This window comes from Hyalella azteca, unplaced genomic scaffold (genome assembly GCF_000764305.2).
Source record: "Hyalella azteca isolate HAZT.00-mixed unplaced genomic scaffold, Hazt_2.0.2 contig1723, whole genome shotgun sequence".
Taxonomy (NCBI): domain Eukaryota; kingdom Metazoa; phylum Arthropoda; class Malacostraca; order Amphipoda; family Hyalellidae; genus Hyalella; species Hyalella azteca.
In genome coordinates, this window is record NW_025932024.1 from 30,975 (window position 1) to 57,904 (window position 26,930).

Here is a 26,930-nt window from a genome sequence, read left to right on the forward strand (position 1 = left end):
GTAGCGGCTAATGTAGCGCGCTACATTTTACTGTAGCGGTAGCGGTAGCGCCCGTTACAATCTAGTGGGTGTAGCGGCAGCGGTAGCGCCCGCTACATTTAGAGCATGTAGCGGTAGCGGTAGCGCCGCTACATTTCCAAGTAGCGCTGCCCAGCTCTGCGAGTGAGACGTCGATAACTGAGGCTTGGAAGCTTCATAATCTCTATCTAATCTTTCCTCATAGGACTTGCCTTTCAAGCCCGGAATTATCCTTGTTGCACGACTTTGAACACTCAAAGGATAACTTTGCACGACTTTGAACACTCACACGACGTTTCCAAACTCAAGGTTCGGGCGCACGACATATCGTTTTGTGGTATTAATTTGGAATATTTTTTTCCTTTTTAGTAGAATCATGAGCAACTGAACAAAGGGGTGGAGATTTAAATACTTCAAAATATTATCATTTTATATTTATTTCACCATACGAAAATTGTATTTATAAATAAAAATGTCAAGTTTCCATTAAATTTCAGTACGGGACTTGAATGTGGGTTTGAACGGGTCCGTTTAATTGACGTACTTTAGTTTCAAAATTGTTTATTTGATTCAGGATTTCAAATTGCAGGGATAACCCATCCCGGACAACTAACACTGGGATAAACGGCCAGTCGATCATATATTTTAAAAATATATTTTTCGTTTGCGTGTTAGAGGATGTGTTGCGCCATATGAGTGCGGATCCTCAACACCAAATGTGTCGGGACTTTGTCTGTACTCAACATTTATTTTTTAGAGCAGACTCAGTTATTGCTGCTAATCGTAAGCTGGAGAAAAATGAATTTAAACCCAATTTAAAAGTATATAATTTTTCTTTCGTAAATTAATCAAGATATAGACAGTCGAATATCAGAGCGAGAATTGTATGAGGGTTTAGAACGGTTCACTCTTCAATTCACGTTACAGAAGGTATGTGAACTATTATCATAGCCGTGAAGACGATTTGATAACGAAACTCGAATTATCGACGATAAGGTCCCCAATCTCACGAATATCGGGTCTCAAGCAGCGTGGGGTAAACCAGTTAATCTCATATATTTTGTATAAGCTATTGTATAGCGTGACGTTCAGTAACATATATTTAGATCAACTAACAAAACTGATCAAGTTAAATTAATCGAACGGTACAACTTGAAACTTAACACTATGTTATCATATTCTATATTCCCTTTCACGGGCAAGCGCTGAAATATCATGAAATCAAAATTTCAGATACCAGTTAAATAAAGTAAGAAGTATTATACAAAATATTTATTCGTATATATTTTTTAAAAATTTTGCATATTGGAGGCTTATTTTGCACTTGAAGAATTTATCAAATGCGGTCACTACACGAAATTTTGTTCTATAATTAAAATTTAGTTTATGCAGACGAAAAATTAATAACATAAAAATTTAATATAACTCAATTCAATCAAGTTACTTTAAATAATTGAATATATATTTATACATCCGTCATTTAAAAAATGCAGAAAGAGCGTCAATATTGTCATCCAAGCTGAAACTTTAATTTTTGAGGATGGTAGGTGATAGGTGGTAATGCTATGCATGGAACGATGATCAGATAATTAGTGATTGACTGATGATTAAGATAAGGAAGCCTCAAACCTAGAGCAGAAGCCATGGTGAGACTCTTTGTAACACGATTTCAAGTGACCATATTTGGTAACTTGCCCGTGAAAGGGTTAATTAATTAATTAATTTAAATTAACAACAGAATACGGATATCTGCACTAGTGGAGTTGAAGATTACGGTAACTACGCGAAAATAGGATTCCAAAATTGCCATAATTAACAATCCTGGGCAATGCGAGCTGAACTACGAGTCTATTATAATTGTTAAAATTAAAAGCATGGTTGCACGAATAGTGTTAGTTCAAGCATGATTAAAAGCACATGATGACCAAGACTTGAGACGAAGCGATGGGGTGGCCCTCTGGTGACCGTAGCTGACATTCGTAGGTGCCAGCGTCGCGGCTTCTGAATGCAGTGATGCGCAGAGCGTAAGTGTTGGGAGGAGGGACACGTAGCAATGATATGCGCGGGTCAGACAACATCATCTTGCTGCCGTGCGACAGCATTTGCTCGGATTCTTCTCCATCGTCCGAGTACATGCGCTTCTTCCAGGTCAAGTTCTGACAACAGAAAAACATCAATACTGATCAACAAGAAAACATTAATACTGATCTATTTAAAAAATGGTGTCCTAAATTCATATTATTATTTTTAACTACTCACAAAACCATCGTTACTATATATAACGCCGTGCCTCGTTTTAAGTGGGAAACACTATGCAAGACCAGACACAAAAAGAAATATCCTTGAAGTAGAGAATAATTTAGAAGGTACGTTTATAAGCAAATATCAATCGTACTTATAAATTTAAAGCTCCCCAATTTGCACGGAAGCCCATTGATTAGTTTTTTAGCAAAAATAATGTTTGGCTCGTTTCAATCACAGCCTCTTTATCACTGCTGACTTTCCTGATTTTTCCTCGATAAACTCACGTAACGGTGATAATACCACTAGAAAAAGCCGTTGAGTTGCGAATCGAAGGAAAATAGAGAGGGGAATATAGAAGGTTTTTCTGCCCTGAGTTTAACGTTTGTGTCATTCATAACAGGTTAAGGATCAAGTTGCATAAGCGCGCTGATAACACTGGAATTCATGAGGACGAACCATAGCTTTGTTTCTCCATACTAATGATCGGGGAAGACAATGGACTTCAAGAATGATGAGGGTATAAAAGTAAGAAGATAAAAAAGGCGCCGTTTAGTGCTAATCTCAAGAATCTGGCAGGTTCACATGGGGAAATTGAACAATGTTTCAACTTTAATTCCGGGATCAAGGGGCAACACAAAGAAGATCGATAATTTATTTCCTTCCGAATGGGTTTTCAAGATTAGTAAAATGAAAAAAAACACGGATAATTGTGAATAATCAATCACTGTGAAAGCAGAGTCTCAAAGATTCTTCGCTAAAATGCTTAAAAGGTTCACCAGACGTAACGTCCGAAGTTTCCCTTTCACTGCCAACCATTAGAACTTAACCTAATCGCCTCACACCGCTCACAGCCGGCAACACTCTCGCCGACGTTGTATGAGAACTACGATAAGAAGACCATTGTCTATGGATCATTGTGGCTCTCGTTGTCGTTCGTCACTGAACGTTACGATATCTCACATCAAAGCTGCCCATATCGTATAGAGTAGACAGCTTCATCAAATAAAATAACATTGAATAGATCATTATATTTTATTTCAACGACGAAATTTAAAATTCACTTCAAAGCAGTCCCAATCGAATAGACAGCTTCACTAAATAAAATAACATTAAATAGCCCATTTTATTTTAACGGATAAATTTGAAGCTAGCATAAAAGTTTCTCCTTTCGTTGCATCTCCATCAACTAAAATTTGATTGAACGCACATTTCATTAAAAAAAAACTAAATTTATTTCATTGGAACAGATTATTTTTTAAGAACTAAAGAGCTCTTAGAAAAATCAAATTGCTTTTCCACATTGATGTTACCTTCTAATCTCAAAAAATACAATGCTGCAAATAATGAACGCAATCTTATCAATAGGAATTATGCTCTTACCTGTGTCTCGTTCGAATTAATTTCACACAGCAAGTCAACTTTCCCGTAGAGTTTAGGACATTCTGATGTTTTTGCGGAGATTTTAACTGCGTTCAAGTCGAACTCATCATCGTGTGTTGTGAGACCAATTTCGTTTTCATTGCTGATGACAGAAAAATTTGATTCGATAGTCACATTAGACACAGTAGAGATGCCTAGGAGCGTTGAAATTGACGGTGAATAAATCAAGTCTCCTTCAAAGGAAGCGGTGTCATATGAATCAAAATCTTGAAAAACGTCAATTTTTACAGGTTGCGGTGTAACACGAATGGAGTTTTGAGGGTTTTGTAATGGCTCTACAACTTCAGAAGAAATTACTTCCACTAAGTTGTCGAACAGTTTCGTCGTTCCTGAGAAGTTTTTAAAATCATCTTCATCGATATTAGCCAGGTCGCGATGATCCGTTTGGTTGTTGAGATAAAGCAAATCCAAAAACCCGTTACGGAACTTTGTCTGATAGCTCGTTGGGATTTTATTTGGAGGATTTGAAGTGGTCAAATAGAAGTCGTCTGACCACGGAGCAAATTCACTGCTTCCAAGTGCAGATATTTCGTGCAATTCTTTGTTCAACTGATGCGAGGGACTTTGCAGGTATTTGCTTAAAAAATTCATAAGTTTCTGTACTCGGTCCGTAGAGTTCAAGTGAATCACAAACTCCGAAGATTCCAACTTTGCAGGAGGAGTCGTAGAAAATCGAACGAAGAATGGAGCCAATTCTTGTGCGCGTGCGGAAACTTGCCTCTTGCCTATATCACTTCTGAAGATCAACGAAGGCGAAAGAAAATGTTGGGGCTTTGGGGTTGTTTTGACGTACAAATTTTGAATGGGATTTTGAGTGGTAAGTGGCAATGGAGCTGTCCATGAAGCAAATAAATTTGAAATTTTATCGAAAGACGGCAAATTTTCCTTGTCCATTTCAATTTGCGAGGCGATTGGTTGATGCAGGGGTTTCCAAGAACCATTATCATAAATTCCATCCTTTTGAAATGAAATATCTTTCAGTGGGGGGTACAATAAATTTTGTGCGGCAAGTTCTTTTCCGTATTGAGTCAATAATTTAGGCCTGTGCGAATCACCCCACACAATTTGTGGTTCAGGAAAAGTGGACTTACCAATTTTTTTGTCCGACGGTAAACTAGGCTTAGTTACTGGAGTAACTGTTGCCGAATTCCTTGTATCCAAAGTATTGTCAAGGAACCTTATTGATTTTAACTTCTCGTTTGACAGCTCAGCATTGAACTTAGGGCTCATCGTGATGTGCCGCGCAGAAGGTACAAATGAAGAAGTCGTGTGATATTTACCTACTGAAAATTGATTGTTGTTTTGCCAATTCATAGGAGGGAGTGAAAATCCTCGGTTAAATGATAACATATTTTGATGAAAGTTAGTGTTCATAAGATGTTTCAATTGCTCAGCAGGCGTGTTAAATCTTGTCGACAAACTTGCTGGACCACGAGCGTTGCTTGTATGTAACTTCGCCAGCATACTGGCGCCGGACTGGAGATGAAGTGCTGATTGCGATATTGGATAATGAGTTCTTCTGATATTAACAATATTCAAGTTCGATGGAGGAGGAATGAGTCGAGTGGGAAGATGATTGTTCTGACCATGAGCCCATTGTGTCTGTATAGTAAAAATCAGTAAGACGAATTTAATTCGTAACATTTTATGATATATTAATGATGAAACAAAAAATCCAGACAGACTGTTTATTTTATGGGCTGTTCCGCTACTGAAATGATGAAGATAGCAGGCTGTCGCAACGAGTATATAGTGCTTGACTGGAGCACCTTATGTGTCTACACCACCCGATGACAGTTGCAGACGAACTGACCGCTTTTAACGCTTTCGAAGAGTCGACGAAGACTACAAAGCTCTATTTCTGTACACAGCGGAGAAAATCCCGTAAAAAGTTTGGGTCACTATTATCAAAAGACGGTGGCCATTAATTTCGAAAGTGTAACAAATCTGAAATGCAGTAGCTGAATTAAGAAACGTGTACAGAGAAAGATTTCGAAAACGCAGTCGGGCACTGTGACCTATTGTGCGCAAAATTATTTGCTAAACTGCTTTCTCAAGTTCCTCGCTAAAAATTGTGTATAAACAAAAATTTTCAATTCAGCGCGGTTTGCTAGTAGTTCAGAACGGTAAATTGAATGAGTTTAATGTTATAATTGGTTTGTCAACTATGATGAAATAAACATAATTAAAACAACAGCAATAAAACATCTCAATGATTAACCTAAAAAATTCATTTATAAGTAAAAATAAGACTTAATCATACATTTCGAAACCAAAATTATCAGTAATTTGTTTATATATTAATTTTTTTGTATATGCTTCCGTCAGTCACGTAATAAATTAATCCGGGAAAATTAATGACAATTATTGCTGTTGTATCACGTTTAGGTTATGCAATACGTTTGGTAAATCCATTCTGGATTTATTTTTATTAACGAAAGATGAATTTTTTGTTTCGATAATTTTGGGGAATTGCAAGATGGAGAAATTTCTGGAATATACTTGAATTATCGCAAGAGAAGTAGCGAGATTTTCGTACACACCTCGGAGGAAAACGTGCCTGGCGTCTGTCAAGTGAGGAGCTCCGACACGTCGTGTGGACTGTGGTCGATTACTCGAATTGTTGTGAATTTTAAAGTCACAGCACGTTCGTGTGCTTATCTTTTCTTACGGTCTCTTTTTATTCTAATTTTTTTTAAATGGCTAAATGGGGAGAAGGTGACCCAAGATGGATCGTGGAAGACAGACCAGATGCTACAAATGTAAATAATTGGCATTGGTAAGTTTAAAACGGTTACACCGGCGTCAATATTTATCTTTGGAGTAGGGGCGCGACTCACGATCGGGTAGTGGTAAATTCAAACGTGCCAATTGAAATAGATGATATCTGACCTTATTGTCTTGTTTACCTACCAAGTAACACATTTGGACATCAGCATTACATGCTAATGATGCTATGCAGTATGCACATTGCAATTGCACATTGAATTTAAACATTTACGCAGACAACGCAGTGCCTATACGGCTATACCTATTTTTTTAAATTGTTTGTATGGGCAATTGTACCTGTGTTCTAGGTTTTGAACTGATGATGGAGATCAGCAGATGGTCTCTGAAATGTTTCTCATTTAAGAAAAGATGAACTTTTTGATGATTTCCTTTGCTTTTAAATTCCTAGTCTTCTACATTTTGCAGAGATGTTTGAGCAGCTAAATTGATCAAAATATTATAAAACTAAAAATAATGGCATAAAGCCATAAAGTAACATTATTACTATCTATGTATTTTGTATATGATGTAAATTGTAACATGAAGCTAGTTAAGAAATCATACATTTACTATCTCTAAAAAATCTCTGAAAAAATGTGTGAAAAGTGAGACTAAGATTTTTCAAAAGTTCCTCTGCTAAGGCCTGTAGGGTAAACGCGGTATATTCCGACACTTTAAGGACGCATCGAGAAATGAAAAACTATAAAAAAAAACGTATGCGTTACGTAAGTTCTGTTGCCTTCACATGACTCTCAAAACACTTCACTACGCGTCAGCAATGATGAAACGTCACAAAATGTTGCCATATTTATTAAAAAGCAAAACGTTTTGTTGAAGATCGCGCATAGTTGCGGTCATGTCAAAGCGGTCAGACTGCATTAACGTGTGCTGAACTTACAGTAGACAAAAATTTTATTGTTGCCGTTTGACTGTTTAAGGGTAAAATTACAAATTTGGGGTAACACGTGCATGGACTTTGTAAATAAATTCGCACCTCGTAAATGGCTTTTCATGGCCGAGATATGGAACTCACGGCTCAGTGAAATGGAATCACGGCTCGTAGAAATGGAATCACGGCTCAAAAAATTCAGTCGCGGCTTGCCAAGTAGATATATTCCATGCCTGGTTTACCCTAGCTAGAAAAATATTTGCCGTGTTAAAAATTTTACTTGCATAAAAGTTGCACACAAGTGTTGGCTTAAAAATGTGATTGACTGAATTTGTGTAGCTCATTCCAAAAAAAGGCAGCCATTTCTGCAAGTTGGGGTAATAAGGGACAACCCTAAAAATTCATTCACAGTAGAACCTTGATTAGCAAAGGCTCCAGTTCATAGTGGCAAAGCAGAGAGTTTTTTACACTCTCCCTTGAGTTCATTTTTGAGTCCTATAAGTAGACCAGTAAAGTATCATGGATACCAGCATTATCTTACATAAGAAATTAGTTTAAGTCTTGAATAAATAAGGAAATTAGAAATGAACTGATTTTAAAAATCTCTGGTTTGTCACTATGCTCCTGTATTGCTCCAGTTTACCAAAAAATCAATTAGGGTAAACATAGTATATTCCGTCACATTAAGGACACATCAAGAAATGAAAAACTATAAAAATAACCGTATGCGTTACTCAAGTTCTGTTTGCTTTATGTGACTCTCAAAACACCGCACTACGCGTCAGCAGGGGAGGAAAAGATCTACTCTGTGAGCCGCGACTGGATTTTTTGAGCCGCGAAATAACGAATTTTCAAGCCGTAAACCTATTTCTCAAGCCGTGGAAAGCCATTCTTGAACCGCAAAGTTGCGAACTCTTGGCGGCGATGGCAGGAGCACAGCGCGCGATCACGATTTAACTGGATTATTTGAGCCGCGAATTAACAAATTTTTAAGCCGTAAACCTATTTCTCAAGCCATGGAAAGCCATTCTTGAACCGCAAACTTGCGAGTTGCAAACTCTTGGCGGCGATGGCATACGCGCAGATCACGAATAGCTAAGCTCAAATTTTGCCCGAGAAATAGCAGTTAAACATTATTCCTTAATTCACATGTATTTTAGTTCATGCTAATGCCTACCTTACAATATTATAAATATAAAAATATAACACAATTTTACTAAAGTCTGAGAGGCAAGTGTATGGTCCTCATTTTTGACATAACGTTCGTGCTGCGGTCACAGTTTAATATATACGAGTATGCATAGTGACAAACCAGAGATTTTTTAGAATCAGTTCATTTCTAACTTCCTCATTTACCCAAGATTTAAATCAATTTCTTATGTATGATAAGGCTGGTATCCAGGATACTTTACTGGTCTACAGTCTACTTATGGGACTCAAAAATGAACTTGAGAGAGAGTCTAAAAAACTCTCTGCTTTGCCACTATGCGAGTATGGCGAGAGCATGGTACTAAACCGCAGACAACAAAAACAATTCACCTGCAATGAAATATAAGCTCATACAGAATATCTTAAAAAGGCTACCTTATAGCTACGACTAATACAATTAAAGAAATGAAAAATCCTTAACATGATGTGCCTTTTTTATGAGCAATTTAAGATGTGTGTTTTGTGATTCTAGGCAAAAATCCATTTGCAACAATAAACATCTTTTAAAAATTTCAGCTTTTTTAATTGAAGGTAAATGTGAGTTAATTTGCATTTAGAAAATATTTAGACCAACATGAAATTTTGTAGATAGGCCTGCTCTACACACAGCTCGTTTCACAGGCTCACAATGTTTACAAATGCTTAGGCCATACATTAAAAAATACACACAAATGCTTAGGCCATACATATATTCAAAGTGCGCATCATTTATTTTTAATTCAAATGGGAACAAGCATGATGGAAGACCTATTTGTTTGTCAAACTTCAAGGAATAAATGAGAAAATAAACTTCCTATAATGCTAAATTCATGTTAAAAATGGTTCTCTCTTAACCTGGGACTCCTTTTTATCCACGTAGAGAAATTGAAAAAAACGTTTCATCAGAAGAGCTTGACAGGGGAAAGAGAAACGCCGTTCGAGAGGGTCGCTTGTTGGAGACCAACACTGCCCTGCTTCGATAATACCACCTTGGTTCCTTCCTCCAATACTGTATGTAGCCTGCCCTTCAACACTTCTGCCCACAAGTGTTGAATTATTGAGTGTTTGCGGCTTTCAAATCCATTTAAGTAGACCTATCTGCCAGCAGGAAACCAACCTTCTATAGTATGGCCTAGCGTCATCTGCAAATGCACAAACATTTTGGCATCATTTGGACATTTAGTGCCACAGCCATGCAGTGCATGTGGTGCCCGCCACCAACCCGTACTGTGCATCGAATCAGCCTATGATAAGAACGACCATTCATTGAAAGACGATTAATTTTGGAACATAACTAAACTATGTAAAACCTAACCTCAGATGATGTGAGCTAAAAATTATGCAATATAATGATGTAACAAAAGTCATATTCCATCTGTTGTTTGGTGGTGCATGTCAGATAATACAACACGGCTTTGAATTAGAACACTAATGAATATTGAACATTACTTAATTACGCTTTTAATTAACAACTATTAAGCTTTTAATTAAGCAAATTTTAATTTTTGTACACAGATTGGAACGATCTGTGTGTGTCCAATTCAAGTTGTGACGGAATTAATTTTCATGTGTCTAAATCCATTTCACAACTTAATCATCTATTAATTTATTTACCACTTGAAATCAGCAAATACAAGTATACTTAAAGGATTCCTAATATATTCATAGACGTATTTAAAAGTCTCAAACCATAATATTCTTCCTATACAAACAGTTATTCACGATTTGGTAGAGCAAGGTCAACTGTCAAATTTGACACATTTTTCGATGATCTCACTGGGTAGCGTGCATTGTCTCTCTTTGGAACTCAATATTTTCCCGCTAGTTGGCCAAGACCTAGTGTTTTGGCAGTAGTTTGACGTGCAAATTTATGACGTCACCATTTCAACCATCAACGAATGCATGGAACTAAAACAAAGCTTAATATAAAGGAAAAACCAGAGAGATGACGGAATTACCCACGATGTCGGAATACACCACGTTTACCCTAACAAAAAAATTTTGATTACAATTTACATTTACTTTGCTCACTGCTCAGTGAAAAAAAATTTCACTTAACGAAAAATTAATGCTTCATCAGCCATCACAAAATTGTACATAAAATGTTGTAGATATAATTGTGAACCAGGCAACGTAGAATGAAAAGTAATTAACTTAAACTATGATTTATTTTTCCAAAAAAATATGATGGTTGTCACTAAAATATTCCTTTCTATTTCAGGTATGTTTTAACAATCTTTTTCTATTATACTGAATTCACTTGACGCAATTAAAATGGTGTTATTGTTGGTGAGTTATCTTTACCCCGCATGTCCCTTATTACCCCATTTTATGGTACCAACTGATCACCAGGATTTATGACAGATGTTTGCAAATTTGTTTCTGATCTGGAATATAGGGCAGAATTTAAAAAAATTGTGGGCTAAAAAGATTTCATAAATCATGATGAGCCAAAGCCTTATTGTTATTGTCTCAATCTGCCACTCTAACAAAATTTGTTCTGATTTGGACTGAAATGTGATGTGTGTAGACATTTTAGCCTACTTGTATATGGTTCTTGCCTTGTTTATTTTGTTTAAATAATGAAAAATCAGGAAAAAACATACACTTTTGTTCATTATTTTCAAAAATATTTGCAAATTGATTTATACCAAATATTTGGAAAATCCTTTCCAATATTCCAGTTTGCAATATCAATATGACCAGTATCATAAACTAAAAATTTTATTGTTTTTGCTTCATCCTAATACCTAACTGAATAATTGGTAAAAGTGGAAATTTAAAAGCATATTTACCCCTTTGCCACCAATCCTTGTAAAGGAACTGACCCATGTGAAATTGTGAAAACAGATTGGAAAATATAGAATTTTTGCTAGTAAATTTTCAAGCTGAAATTGCACAATTTGAGTGGATTTTCTTTTCCCAGGTCCAAAGTCAAGCATTTTGGGAATTTGGTTTCATTGGGAATCATGAGCGTTCAAATATGCCATCTCAGGAAAGTTGAATTTTGCTAGTCACTTACAATCTAGCATTCAGCACCATGCTTCTGATCAAATTCCAATGGACAAATGGTTTTTGGCTCATGTTTTCACATTTGTAGGCTTGAAGTCATGTCAGACCAGACTTGTATGGTTTTTAGGTTGACATATTGGCATCTTATGGGTTGATATATAATCATTCTGGCCTCAGTGCTCAGCCCTTTGAATTGGTCTCTATTTGAAGTTACTGGTCCAATCATTAATGATAAATCAACCTTGCTTAGATTGGGAATGGATACCTGCAGCTGCTGTGATTGTAATGCATGCTGAGCTTTTATAAATTATTGCCATTGGCTATATAGTACATCATATGTTGCAATGTATGGAGAAGTGTTATTGGTAACTTCCACCTGCATTGATCATACCCTCGCCTGTTTGGGGCAATTAATTTGGCGTCTTTGACTTATTTTTGTCATGTGTTCTTAACAGACTGGGTGTCATATGGCTTTCTTTTAGCAGTAAAAGAATGACTCATTAAAGAAATATATAATATTATCATCTGTCTATTACCTGCATATTAAGTTTTTCAGTGCAATTTTTATGGTAAAATGTGGGATTTGAAACCCATGACTGGACTAAGTTTGTGTCTTGAAAAATGAATTCTGAATTCTGTCAGTTGATTTTTTAAAACCAATCTTAAAAACTAGGGTGAAATGAAGTGCTACAAAAACAGTGATGGTGGATGGTGTTTGTAACCTGCAACTAATTATTGCTCTTAACTTTCAGGTCTGAGAAAAATGCCAGCAGTTGGAGCAAGGATAAATTAAAGTCCCTTATGGAAGGATTGGTTCTTTCAAAAAAAGGGCTAGGTAAGTTATAAATATAATTTGTAAAATAATAAATATTTTAATTTTTTGAATAGGATGTTTAGTGTTGAAAATCTGAGGCATTTCTTCTCTATTGTCTCATTGAGGTAGGTGTGAATATCTGAATATCTACAGCAAATGTTTTTTTTTGTTAGGACATTGATCTATAAATACATCTGTGGATAAAATAGTTAATAATTGCAATGTTGCATTGGAAAATAAAAATCAAGCTCAATGTACTGTGATCAGGATTTTGACTAACTAGGGATGATATGTAAAAAACCTACAGCTAACACATGTTGATTTATTGCTATGCTAACCATTTGTCTAATTTAATGTTTTTTCTTGTCCATTTCAGGAACGGTAACTTTAAAAACATTAAGCAAATGTGAAGGAGAGGCTACAGCAAATAACAGGAAAGGCAAATTAATTTTTTTCTATGAATGGGTGCTCACCATAGACTGGGTAGCTGAGCTGGAAGACCCTGATGCTGAGGAGTGCAAGGGTACCTTAGAAATTCCTAATTTATCTGAAGAAAATGAACCATCTGATGTTGATGTGAGTTTGTTCTAAGATTGTCAGTTTTCATCAAGTTTGTTTGTCAACAAGGCATCATGATCGTTAAAATGTCGTTGAAGTATAAATAAAAAATATTTAATGTATGCAAATGCAATTTTTAATGAAGAACATTGCTTTCATGTTTTTGTTGTAGCAATAAATGATGGACTGTTTACCTTTTGCCCTGAAACAGGTGAATGTTTCAGTCTCAGCAGGAGGCTCATTTGGAGAGCAGGTTAAGACATACCTGCGTACTGAGGGTACAACAATCATCCGGGATAAGCTTGCTTGCTACTTAACATCTCTCCGGGAAGGTGAGTTTGGGACTGGGTGAGTCTTACTTTTTCTTACTTTCCATTGTATGTTTGCTGCCAAAGTTAATTGATGTGTGCTTATGTTATTGCATTTTCTTATTTCTGTACAACTCACTTTGATACTAAGTAAAGTAGCTTTGAAACAATTCTTTAGCAGCTAATGAAATGATTGGCATTCATTTTGAAATGTCATGATCGGCATCTAAAAATCTTATGACATTCATTCAAATAGTGTCCCATTTATTATTGATGCCTCGTGTCCATGGATATTGTACAGATTGGTTTTGGATGCTTCTATTTTTAGTATCTCAGTTTTGAAGGTTCATGTATGTGCTCATCTAATAGGTAGCTGTTGTATTGTGCTAAGAGTAGGTACTTCTGCAGTAGCACTAGTATACGAGGTTTTTGAGGCAATGGTCATAAGAATTTATATTCATCAATACATGCAATTGTTAATTTTTTGTGATAAAATTATTTTGGGCTTAGAATTTATTTCTTTATTGTTAGATGCAGGTTAAAATTATATTCATTCATATTCAGTGCCTGTTCTTCATAATATATACCTATATACACTCTTCAACAAATATTTGAGTCAGAAGAGAAAAGAATCAAAACGCCTTACTCTCATGCTTAAATAGTAAGCAAGTGGACTTCTATGAAACTAATTAGTATCAATAAATATGTATGTTCTCTCAAGAGATGATATTGTTTTTCTGTGGTGCTGCAGAGTATGCCCAAGACCTGATCCTACCCACCACCCACAGCGCTAAGACTGCCTCTACACAGAGCAAGACTGCCACCACTACCTGCACTCCTAAGACTGCTGATAACTCGGTACGTACTACAATAGTTTTAGGGATTATTATTTATACTTGTCTACGATTTTTCTTTATTGGATGAATTAAAAAATTTTCCCCTATAAAAGTTATTCCTTGTTTATCCTGCTGTTTTCATGTCAGCTAATAATTATATTCTGGGTATCCTAAAAATCAGGGTTGGCAATGATTGAATCAAAATGATTAAATCACTTGATTTTTTTATAAAAAAATCGTGTTTTTTTTTATTTTTTCGATTTTTTTTCATATATTTAAATATATTGAGTGGCAGTCTTTAATTTATATTGAGGTATTGTTATTCATGGTCTACTGTAAATGTACTATGAATGACAAATTGGTATATAAACTTGTTGCCTATAGTGTGATTAGGTTCCAATAAATTGAATGATTTTGGTACAGAGGCATCAAGTGTGCAATACATTGTACAGCTTAGCTAATGCAGCTAATCTTATTCTTAGCTAATTCTTATAAGGCTATAATTAGGTAGTCTTTAACTATTTGACTATTTGTTATATATTGATTACAATATACAATTTAAATGTGTTAGCCAGCTTATACAGGGTGGGGCAGAACTGATTGAGCAGTTTTGAGGTAAAATAAAAGAGTAATGGAGGTGTATAAAGAAGGAAGTTTATTTTCCTAGAGGTTAGCATAAGATACCATTTAGAATACTTATGTTTTCAAAACAATATCAGGAAGATGGGGTTTGTTAGCTGCATCACACTGTTGGAGTCGTTCTCAGAGGAGGGAGTAACCATAATAGTGAATTCCAATCGCTATGCTGCAATGTTGTAAAATTTCTTGCAGCCCATGATGGAAAACATTGTTGAAAATGAAGCATTGGGAGACGTGTGGTTCCAGCAGGATGGGGCTACAGCTCACACAGCCCGAATGTCACTCAATGTTTTGAAACTCATGTTCCCAGACTCTGAGGGGTGATTTACAGTGGCCTGCGAGGTCACCTGAGATGAGCTTGAGCATTTGCAATTTCTTTCTTTGGGGACATCTAAAAGAGAGGGTGTTCAGAAGTCGCCCTTGCACCCTACAACAGCTAAGGGAACGGATTATTGCAGCAGAGGTTATGGCCATACCGCGCCATATGTGTGAACGTGCTGTAGAAAACTTCTGAGAACGACTCCAACAGTGTGTTGCAGCTAACAGACACCATCTTCCTGATATTGTTTTCAAAACATAAGTATTCTAAATGGTATATTATGCTAACCTCTAGGAAAATAAACTTTCTTCTTTATGCACCTCCATTACTCTTTTATTTTACCTCAAAACTGCTCAATCAATTCTGCCCCACCCTGTATATTGAGAGGTTGAGATTGTATTGACCTTTTAGGCAATTAGAAAGATTTTCCACCCTAATACGAATATTCTAATGAAAGTATTTAATTTCAATCTTTATATATGTGAATTTAAAACTAGAAACTAAGCAATTACAATTATAAGACTATATGTAAAAGAATTAAATGCAGTGAATGGATATAAAATATTTGAATTGTGCACATGTTTATTTCAAACAGTGTTAGCTTTTCTCATAACTATATATAAAATAATTAAATGCAGTGAATGGATATAAAATATTTGAATTGTGCACATGTTTATTTCAAACAGTGTTAGCTTTTCTCATAACTTAAGTCTCGTTTCAAGTTGTATAAAAATCCCTAAGTGGTAAACACCACCTTGGTCTGTTGGCCATTATTGAAGGCAATAAGTGCCCTTTTTAGCCATCCATTATGATCCATATATTGTTATTGTTAGTAGGCTAATTGCCACATAAAAAATAACACTTCAAAAAGACAAAAAAAAAAAAAAACTGAAAAAATGAAAAAAAATAAAAATCACAAAAAAATAAAAAAAAAATCATTGATTTTTGATTTTTTTTAAATCAAAAAAATCATTGATTTTTGATTTTTTTTTAAATCAAAAAAATCACCAACCCTGCTAAAAATGGTAAAAAAATTTGTAATATTTTTTAGCCTGCGTGCCTTTCTTTTGGCTTGGAAAAGAATTTTTCTTATATTTTAACTATTTCATTAAGTTGTTGAATAGGGGTTGTGTCAAAACTGTTATATATCCTTTATTTGCTTGATAAGAATTCATTTGGTAGGTCCACAAACTTTAACTTTGATATTTTTTAGTCAGCTAGCAAAAATTCAATGATCATGACAAACTGAAATCTACAATACATAACCATTAATGAACTAGAATGCCATGTGATGACGTCACTGGAGGCCGTACTAAGAAAACTCACTCAAATGTATGTAGTGGTGTAAATACTGGTAGCTGCCTATTTCCCGTCAGTGGTTGGTGGGTTCAGCTGTAAAAGCCATCAGTGATTTGTTGACGGGGTTACCAACTCCTAACTATTGGTGCTATTGTTCCAGGTGAACAGCGCGATCTCGCCGCTGAGCAGCATGCAGCTCAAGAGCCAGCAGCCCACTGCGTCAGACACCAAAGATTTGTCCCTCCGCCAGACCTTCAAATGTCGTGTCCAGGAACTCTATAATGTCTTCACTATCCCCGAGGTGATGGTGGTTCTGTTGTAATTAGCGATGTTTTAGTACTACATATTGATGCCAATCAAGAAACAATGAGATTTGATTTTCCTTAAATTCTATAATCTTCTGTCTGTATTGAAAATGTGTGCTCAATCGTCTCAAGTTTCTCGTCTAGTTTTATTTTGCTGGTGAAAAACCTATTTTTTACTTTATTTTATATCTCCATAAGTTATAGTACTATCATTGTTGGTCCGTAGTATCATTGTTGGTAAATTAATTTTTTGTGCTGTAATAAAGGAACTGCTTCCACAACCCCTACTACCTCTCCATTTTTTTTCAAAATTTTGTAAAGGCGTTTTCCAGGAACGCATTTAGCTTTTGGTTAATAATGATGGCTGTGAAGCTTTGAAGAATAGGCTATCAGGCTCGCTCAGATTTAGTTTCCAATTCTGAATGCAAAATTTTCATTGTTAGCTAAGATTTCGAACGCGCTACCCAATGCTCCAATTTCGGCTCTCTGAACAGTAATCACTTAGTCATCCTGCCGTGGTCAAGATAAATGAGGTTGATTATCTCATTTCTTTCCAGATGGTGACGGCATTTACGCGAAATTCAGTTACGATGGAGGTCGCCGAAGGGGGCAAGTTTGAACTTTTTGGTGGCAACGTTCTGGGGATCTTTGAAACTTTCGTAAGTTGAAGTAATACATTTCCGGACTTTTATTATTTTTTGAACATTTTGTTCTTGTGGCACTTATTTTTTATTGTTTATCGAGTCCAATTTTTGAGTCAGAGATTTGAAAACATTTGAAGAGGCACATTTTACTCTTCATCATGCTTTCTAGTTTCACTTTCTCGGCCTTAATTTTTTGTGCAGTATCCTCACTGCCATTTCTTGAGTGTGACGTTAACTCAGCGCCATGTCATTAGTTTTGAGTCCATGGGTTTATAAGTCACAAGTGTTGTGCGCTCACTCCACGATTTACTGCTTATGAAAAACGGCATTCCTGAAGATTATGTGTATCTCGTCATTTCTCAAGTGAAGATAAATTTACACTCTGAACGTAACACCTCTTATTATACTGTAGTTGGAGGGCATTTCAATCTACTGTGATCTTATCTTTACATGTAGCTATTTATTGCATGTAACAATGCAAAGAGCCTCGCAACTCTAGAAATATTGGCCACGCCTTTTTGTATAATCGTGCTGTGATCCCTGATGGAAATGGGGATATACATATTGTACGTTTTTATATAAATAATATTTATAATAGCAAATAATAATATATTGATATTCTATATTTTTCTGCCGCCAGGAGCCGAACAAGTTGATTGTACAGAAGTGGCGTTTTAAGACCTGGCCAGACGGCCTCTATTCCACCGTCAGGCTCGACTTCGCCGAGAAGGAGGACTGCACTGAACTGACACTCACGCAGGCAAACATTCCAGTCAGGTATTTGATTCGTGTAGAAAACCTCCATGCAACGACATGTCCAGAATTAGTTAATGAATAAATACATGGGATATATTGGGGCCAATAACCAACGCAGAAAGTTTTGATTGACTTATAAAGTCCAATTATCGTCTGCAGACAGGGACAGGATGCTAAAGCAGCAAAACTGTCTTTTAGGTTATATACGAGTACTTCATTCATAGTACTAACCTGAAACGCCATGACATGGGAAAATTGACAACATTCCTTGACCACATTTAACGATGATTGCTGCTAGTTTCAGACCTCGTGGTAGTGAATAATGATGCTTGTGAGCAAGATATGTCGTATGACTGTTTATTTTCAGACATAATTATAATTGGTGTGCTAATGAAAATTTTGTTCGCAGCGACTACGAGCGCACACGGGAAGGCTGGAACACCTACTACTGGGAGAGCATCAAAAGAACGTTCGGCTTCGGCGCTACCCTGATGTAACCCTTGATTTTATAGCCATGTATCACCCATCTTTGCATAGAACTTTTACAAGCGTCCTCTAATATCTGAATTGGAAGAAATTTTACTTCTCATCGCTTATACCTAATTGCTTCCCACGTGAAAGCCTTCAAGAAATTTTATTTCAACTAAGTATTCCTGAACCGCGAATTTAATAATTTCAAATTACTTTACTACTTCCTAACGTGTTAGGAGTGCACCACAACGTTATTTAATCGTTATCGGCAAAAATTGGTTGTCAAATTCCTGTGACATAAAACGGAAGAAAAAATTATATTTTCATGGAGAGTGCTAGCTTCTTTTCCGACATTATGTGCACTAAAATTTAGAATTCTCTTTTCAAAATCATCGAATGCACTACAATTTGGAATTCTCTTATCGACATCTTTGTGTAACAACAATTGGGCATGCGAGTAAACGTGAGCTGAGCGCCTGCTACTGCAGGCGCTCAGCTGTAATCTGTAATCCATAAATTGCTACGAAACTCAAATGATTATATAAGTTCTCAAAAATATAAATAATTCACTAAAAACATGAGCGTGTGCTTGTTTGTGTTTGACCATTGAGGTACATACATAGAATTCCAGCAGGGAAGTCCAATTGAATTGGCGCCCAAAATCTCGACTAGACCCTCTGGCGCACATTATGTTTCAACATTATATCAACAGGCTTTTCTGTTCTAAATTCTAGTATGTATTATACAATTGAAGAGATGTCATGTCATGATTTTCATTCGTGAAAGTTCAAATTTATTTATTTTCTTTAGTATAATGGTAACTGAGAAATCGTTTGCTTGGGTTCTCTGATTGATCATCAAACATTTCCTGAGTCTTGTTTTCATTAACACCTGACTCTGATTGGTCGGTGTTTGTTGATGTGTCGTCGTGCATTGTAGATTAGTAACCTTTTTGTTACCAAGAAAGATTTGTGTTATCTCACAGAATTTTGTGGTGTGAATGATTCCTTGCCTGACACTGAGAGTCTATAGATAATAGAAATTTAATTAGTTTGTGTATCAAATGATTGTCGATACGACAAAATAGTGGAATAATGATACTCGTATTTCATGTAATAAGTACATTTCTTTGAAGTGGAATCAAATAATTACATGTTTCATGCATTTTGGTTCAGTCCTATTCAGCCTCTCGTACAACTTCATGAATTAGAATCACATCGTTAAAATGTTATGCATTATTTGCACGTGTTTACTACTTAACAATCTGGTCATGGAAAAGCTTTATCTAGTGTTCCAGTTGACAAGTGGTTCCCTGAGAGTAATTCATCTATTATTCTGGAAAACCTTGATGTGTACCAACTTAGGGATACATCATTGCCACCATTTTTGAGTCTTCTCAGGTAAATGAAACCAAAGAATGGTACAACGAGTACGTACCTACGCATACCCTAAGCATTACTCGAAACTTATCCTCACTTTTTGGTAAAAAATTTCGGTCGTGTCGATTCGTGAGAACATTCATAGCATCTGCTCAAATCACGTGAAATATTTGAGTTGGTAAATGCGGACGACAGATTTTAGCCTAACCACTGCAAGTATTGTCACACCATTACTGTTCTAAAAAACTGTAATCCTATCAAATCAATGCTCAGATTTTAATGGAGATTAATCTTATGCATGTTGGGTAAATGAGAAAATTAAAACTATTAATCATGTTGGAGTCCTGGTTACTGCCTCAGCTAGCTCAAAATCATGAAGAAAAATCACTGTACTGAAATGTACAAGTTTCATGTGAAAAACAATCTTGACAAATCTATACCTAAATCAAGACGGAGCAGTATGAATAAAAAATAAGTTTTTCAGCAGGGAGTGATGGTTGCAAGCGAGATGCAGCACGATACAATGCAATCATGCGCTCCCACAGAAGGCAACTTGCTTGTTCAACATTAATGACAATATCGAAATTAGTGCAGTAAAGATATATTAACAAGGAAAACTATCAATGGTAATAATCAGGCATGAAGCAAACAAAAGGAGTAAATATCTAGCAGGCAAAAAAAAAACGAAAGATGTAATATATAATCATGTGCATAGTGGATTAGTGGCGGTTTTAAACACGAAACGAAACTAGCAATTAATTCTCATGCGACAATAAAACAAATTCGGGAACGGCAATCGCATAAATTGCTATGAAACGCAAATGATTATGTAAGTTCTCACAAAAATCATAAATAATTCACTAAAAACATGCGCGTGTGCTTGTTTGTGATTGAATATTCACATGTGCGGTAACAAATCTCAGTACCGATAGAAAATCATTGGATAAAATACTTCTGCGGCAATTTAAAATTGCGTTTAGAGACTGGGGAACATTGGCCTTTGACCGCATTAAATTCTAATGATCTTCAAAAGAATAATCTCGAGAGTAAATGGGAAAGTTACATAATATGACATGCAACGTGTTCGAATTTCAAAAGCGAAAGAACTCAAATAATAAGAGATATTGATATAGCATTTGTGGAAGTTCACCTTGACTCCCATTGCTGAGAGATTACATCTTCCTGCAGCACATCAACAGCGTTGAATTTCAGAAAACCTCGTATCAAAATGCTGACGCCAATAAATTCTGCTAGTTGAAAAAATACAGGAGGAAGATAGCATCCACCTGTCTGGGAAATATTGTATTCACATTGCTGAATAACGTGGTGGTGAGGTCACTCAACACTTCGAAATTCTAAGAATAAAATATAATTACAAATTAATTAATCGAATTTACATAGTCGCAGCATTTTACTCGTAAATCAACATCTGAATTTTTGCTTAGCTAATCACCACTCAATTGAGTTCGAGGCATAACTTATAATATAGATTTAAGTCGTACTGACTGCACTCCTAATGTACTGGATAAGTTCCTGCTATCTAATGATCGAATGAAGCAATGCAATTTCTTTTTATCCCAGGTAGCATTACATTTTTTATACTGAGAAAAATAGGCAGCGTTTAGAATGAATAAGCTAATTATTTTAAGATTTAAACGAAAATTTTGACTATAACATACTTACAATTGAATTTGTTTTTTTTTTAACGACTAGGATTACTTCTTCACCAGAGTCAAATTATCGACCAAACAGAACGTGCTTTTCGTTAATGTAGTCTAATAGCCACAGGTAGAGCAATAGGTATGACAATGATAATTTTTTTTAAAAACCTTAACCAACATGCAAAAACATATTGAATATCTCATTGGACATTGAGATACATTTCCATCATTGAAACATTGACAAGTACTGTATTTCCGAGGTTTCATGTTTGAAAACATTTCGGAAGTTAGAATCACTGTTATTTGAAAGATTTTGAAGCTAATTTGGTGACTGTAGTTTGGTACTGTTAGCTCACAGGTAGCATCACCGAATAGCATGATGTTTGTAGTTGTTCTTTTAGTGCAAGCGGATGGTGGCTTGTCGGCGCAATACGAGCGTCTTAGCTTGACTGTAATGAAGGTAAATCCACAACTGTTGCTGCAGGTGTTAAAGAGAGACATTCAGGGTAGACTTGAGTCAGAGGAAGAGAGCTCAGGTTAAATTCACTTGCAAAAACAATTCCGCTTGGTCAGTTTCGATTAACTGATATTGGCCTGTTGATCTTTATAGAAGAAGGTGCAATGTCAAAACAGGTGAATACACACAGTTTCTCCACAACAATCATAAGGATTATGTTTTTCAAAATGTTACTTTAAAAAAACGCAGTTTTTCCCAAAGTTAATCATGATTTCTATCAACAATGTAATCAAGACGTTTCGCGAAAGACAACACAATTCATGATAATAAGAGGAGTTAAGTGAACAGGAGTGTTGTCAGTGAGCCGTAGATGAAAAGCAGCGTCTAGTCGAGCTCCTCGTGAGCAACGGCCAGCGGCTGCTGAGCGTCGCTGCTGCTGCTGCCTTCGTCGTCACCACCATCGTCACCCCTCAGCAGCCCTTGCAGTAAATCTCCTACAACACGCATTATATTACTTGACATTTCTTATGCCATGCAACATTTCTATTTTTATCAGAATAAAATCAAGGCTTTATCATACATACCAATCATGGCTAATAATTAGCAATCCTAATTTAAAATAGTAAAATAAATAATCAACATCAGTAACTCCATATGGGTATGAATACATCAACAACATATTGTAATAAATTTAAAATTTAAAAGAAGGTTGAAGAACAACTAATTATGATTAAGCACTGAGCTGACACCCTTGGAAAATCAAGATTCTTCGTGCATTATCGGAACCAAACACAAATTCGCACTTCAGAGCAAAGTTTTTGAATGTTAAACTGCACTCTCACCGAAGAATGAAGATCGTGGACGTGGAGGTGGCGGCAAAGCAAAGAAGATTTGCCCAATGGTGTCGAGGTATTCTCTGTAGCAGGGGTCACGCTGCAGGCTCGGGCCATACTGCTCGCACAGCACCCGGAACTCCGTCACTCGACCCCTGCTCACGCTCCAATATTTAGATCGATACTTGGGCACAAGAGTGCAGTATGAAAATATAGTAGCCTTCCACGGCACTTTGGCCAACACTGCAACAGATTACTCTTTGGCTTTTCTGTAATTTAGTAACCAATAGACAAGAGACGATATCGCATCCTTCCAGGAGTGTGAACCGACACTGGTGCAGGCTTTCTTACAAGACGCGGACAACCCCCGACCCCAACTCAGAAGGTCTGAGCATAAAAAATAAACATTTGGAAGATTCCTAGTACCTCTAAAGGCCCACTTTCATGTGGCCAAGTGAAATACGCCATGAACAGTCACAAATTATTCATTAAAAAAAGGTTCGAATAAAAGCATAACATGCTCTGGATAGCATTTGCCATAGGAAACTTTATTCGAAACAAACTTACTTTTCAACAGCTATGAGTAGGAACCATAGGAAGTTGAGGAGTGGCTGCAGGTAGGGTGGCCCTACAGGTGTCTTGCTGATGTGAGGATGGGTCACAGTGTACGTCTCGAACACCTTCGTTGCCTCTACCTTCTTTTGCAGACACAAGTACCTGTGATTGTAATAACTTTTAGAATTGTATTCAGCATTGCACAATATGCATCTTCTTTCTTTGCAGGCTGTCCACACTTTGGTACAAACTTAATACATGCAAAGCCAAGTACGTGTGATTTTATTCATTACGTCTACAATATACGTAAGCATACATATGTGTGAGCATACTAGTATTAAACACATGCTGCAGTACCAAATACGTCACAACAGTTAATCATTTGGCATGTTGTTTATTTTAGCAACAAACGAGAACATTAGATACATTCAATTTGACAAGATTGGACCCTAAATTCCCATCAGCGATGGCTCATCATTCCAAAACTCAGTATTTGTCTCATCACGTAAGCTGCAGAGGCCAGCAAAGGAAACTTTTCAATTGCATACTAAGTTGTGCAAGAAGGAACGTCAATTATTCTTAAATAGTTTCTGGCAAATTTTTCATCATTAGATTGTTGTTGTGTTTGAGAATTTGCTTGAATATTTTATTACAGATCAAAATGAACGCCATTTTTCATCAATTTTCACAAAGTTACAATTGAAATTTGACAGAAGAAGTGAAGAGGAAAATTATAAGGTATTTAATAAATTAGAAATACAAAAAAAAAATTACATCAAAATAGTTAAAATAGGTATAAAGAATGAACTAGCATTTATTATGACTACTACTACTCGGAAAGTTCGGATGTAAAACAAACTAGATAAATTTCATTATTGAACCCAATTGCAAATGGATTTAAAGATATGACAACTTACTGGAGCACAGCTTGTGCCAGGAATAAGTCCACTTCAGAAGGATATCCCTTGAGTAAGTGAAGCTCTATTAAAAATGTTGCACAGCCGCTACCATCGTCAGAACGCAGGTAGTGATAACGAGCCAATGCATACTGTTTTTCTGGAAAATATCATAACAATGTATCTTTATTAATATATTTTATTCAGGAGCAGATTCAGGAGATTGCACAACAATGCATCTTGATACTCAGAACCAACCAATGAATTCTGAAGACCAAGCAAGATAAGTCACCAAAATAAATGAGTATGGCATGAAATTTAAGTATACCTACATCAGGAGTTTGCTTAAATTGCAAGTTAACCAAGAATTTAAAAGCAAATAAAGTGCCAATTTAATTCACCATGACTTCATTGGAAAGGTTTTACATGAAGTGGATATGAATCAAATTATATTTCATGACAACCAATATTTCATAAAAATATTTTTTACACCTCAAATAATAGCGATATATGGATGTGAGGAATTTTATACAGCCACCTCTCAAAATTCCCTGCTACCTGGGCTTATTTTTATTTACCTTTCCATAAGACTAGCGCCAATTGTTGATGCAGCGTGGGATGTCCTAATTTAAAGTCTTCAGTACTTGACCACTTTACAGCTCGCACCAAGTATTGCTGACGCTCTGGACAATTTAGGAGACGGAACAACCTGCAAATAGTGCCAACTGAAATACCTACTCAAAGATTTTAGTCAATTGTCAGAAATTCTATTTGAAGTTTAGTGAAGGGATAAATCATATGAAATAACCAGATCATTAAAAAAAATATACTCTTGGAATTTCTCAAAACTAAATTCACAAAGAGAAAAAAGGAAAACATTTACCAACTTAATTAACTAGCCTGCTCAAATAGCAAGGTCTCCAGGAATTTAATAGCAAATAAAATGCTGAGCAAGTTTGCTACCTACATATCCAATCAAAACATTTTGGAGATCCACTCCATCATTAGTTCAAAAAAATTATAAAATAACACAACAAGCTTGAATTCTCTAAAAATTTTTGAACTGATAATGGAACTGGTCTCTGAAACATTTTATTGTGAAAATATGTTGAACTTGCTTGGAGTTTTCCTTGCTTTTAAAATCTAGGTAAAAAATTACTTTAGTGTTCTAAAGCTAAGCCATTGGTAGGAGTCTTCACTGCATAATGCATACCAGTAGCTGCCCATCACAGCCTGAGTTTTAAATCCATGCATTTGCAGATCAATGGATTAATTTATAAAAAAAATTATGTTCAACATTTTCTACTTTACAAATAATGACAAAACTCACTCAATGATCCGGGTGAAATGAACCTTGCTGGGCTGAGCTTTGCTCGACTCAAGCACTTCTAGCATCAACACAGCCAGGTCTGCTCCACTGGTTTGCTGAAACAAGATTGCCATCAAAAATACAGATAAATAAATACAAGAACCCATAAAAGAAAATTGGAAATAACCACACATATTCTCAAACATTGGAAAAAATTAGAAACAAATTAGGGAAATGGCATACCATTATAATGCTTCATGGCACAAAACAGTCAATTACAAAAACTCTGAACAGACCACAATATTACATCCTTTTGGGCAAGGACCACACCATTACAGATATACATATCCCTGCAACAGCACATACGTTTCCATTCAATAAATCTTGCTAACCTGGTTGTGAGTGAGAAGTAAATGAGATCCCTCGTAGAGAAGATCTATCAAATCTACATATTTTTCTTGACTTTTATACCTGCAATTGATGGGAAACAATTAGTCTCAAATGATTAAAAATGATTTGAATTTCAATAATCAAATAATTGGTAATGAAGGTAATGAATCATGTTCAAGCAAAGCATTAGTTTGTATTCCTTAGTACAATGTTATTCATTGCCATGCTCTTCAGCATTAATATGTTAAGAGATATTCAATTAAAAAATTAAACACTATAAACTAATGAACTGGTGTTCTTTTTTAGAGGGCACTGTTTTCTTTTATTTCAAAACATTATATTTTTATGGATGGACTTACCTGAAATAAAGTGTTCTGTACATTTGATGTGCTTCATAATATTGACCTTCTTCAATTGATTTCTGGAGCTTAGTTTTGACCCTAGAGATGCCTCTCAAATTAGCCATTGCTACCGGACTTGGGGAAAGTGATCCAAAATATCAGAATATCTATATATCAACTACTGGAACAATCAAAACACACATTAGATGTGAAATAAAAACAATTAAATTTCATGTGACCAAAATTATAGTATCAACTGTAGTTACTGTACTTCAACAAAGAGTCATCTAGCTGATTCACTTCCAATACATTGCTGTGAACTGTGGAGGATGGCTTGCAGGTAATTTATCTTATTCCTATGGCCTTTGTTTAGTTTCTCTTGTAAAAATTTAGAAAAATAACACATTTTTTCAGAATAAAACATAATTTTACCATGTATTCATGGAAAATTCTGCCCATTGCCCAATAGGTATTCTAGATTGTGTTTAAGATGTATTTATTATGCCCTGAGAGAAATAGAGGTTGTTACTCATGATTTGCTAATAGATGCTAATCAAGGCTTTTGGAATTTTTTCATCACGATCCCCAGTATACAAGTGG

General features: G+C 35.8%; 3 protein-coding genes across 3 annotated transcripts; 1 reads left to right on the forward strand and 2 right to left on the reverse strand.

Annotated features, from left to right (window-relative positions):
• Positions 1 to 1,483: 1,483 nt before the first annotated feature.
• On the reverse strand, positions 1,484 to 5,487 carry LOC108667379. Its single transcript, XM_018154398.2, has 2 exons — positions 3,643 to 5,487; positions 1,484 to 2,174 (listed from the first exon to the last, which is right to left on the reverse strand). Exons 1-2 carry the CDS (start codon positions 5,344 to 5,346, stop codon positions 1,926 to 1,928), a joined length of 1,953 nt encoding a protein of 650 aa, XP_018009887.2. The 5' UTR covers positions 5,347 to 5,487; the 3' UTR covers positions 1,484 to 1,925.
• A 744-nt stretch (positions 5,488 to 6,231) lies between these two features.
• Positions 6,232 to 18,989, forward strand: LOC108667380 (activator of 90 kDa heat shock protein ATPase homolog 1). Its single transcript, XM_018154399.2, has 9 exons — positions 6,232 to 6,481; positions 12,313 to 12,395; positions 12,751 to 12,950; positions 13,144 to 13,264; positions 13,992 to 14,098; positions 16,494 to 16,634; positions 17,196 to 17,297; positions 17,923 to 18,059; positions 18,448 to 18,989. The coding sequence occupies exons 1-9, from the start codon at positions 6,402 to 6,404 to the stop codon at positions 18,533 to 18,535; spliced, it is 1,059 nt and encodes a 352-aa protein (XP_018009888.1). The 5' UTR covers positions 6,232 to 6,401; the 3' UTR covers positions 18,536 to 18,989.
• A 626-nt stretch (positions 18,990 to 19,615) lies between these two features.
• LOC108667382 (Golgi to ER traffic protein 4 homolog) lies at positions 19,616 to 26,545 on the reverse strand. Its single transcript, XM_018154400.2, has 8 exons — positions 26,349 to 26,545; positions 25,992 to 26,070; positions 25,621 to 25,715; positions 24,869 to 24,999; positions 24,312 to 24,450; positions 23,407 to 23,556; positions 22,849 to 22,994; positions 19,616 to 22,500 (listed from the first exon to the last, which is right to left on the reverse strand). The coding sequence occupies exons 1-8, from the start codon at positions 26,453 to 26,455 to the stop codon at positions 22,391 to 22,393; spliced, it is 957 nt and encodes a 318-aa protein (XP_018009889.1). The 5' UTR covers positions 26,456 to 26,545; the 3' UTR covers positions 19,616 to 22,390.
• Positions 26,546 to 26,930: the final 385 nt, after the last annotated feature.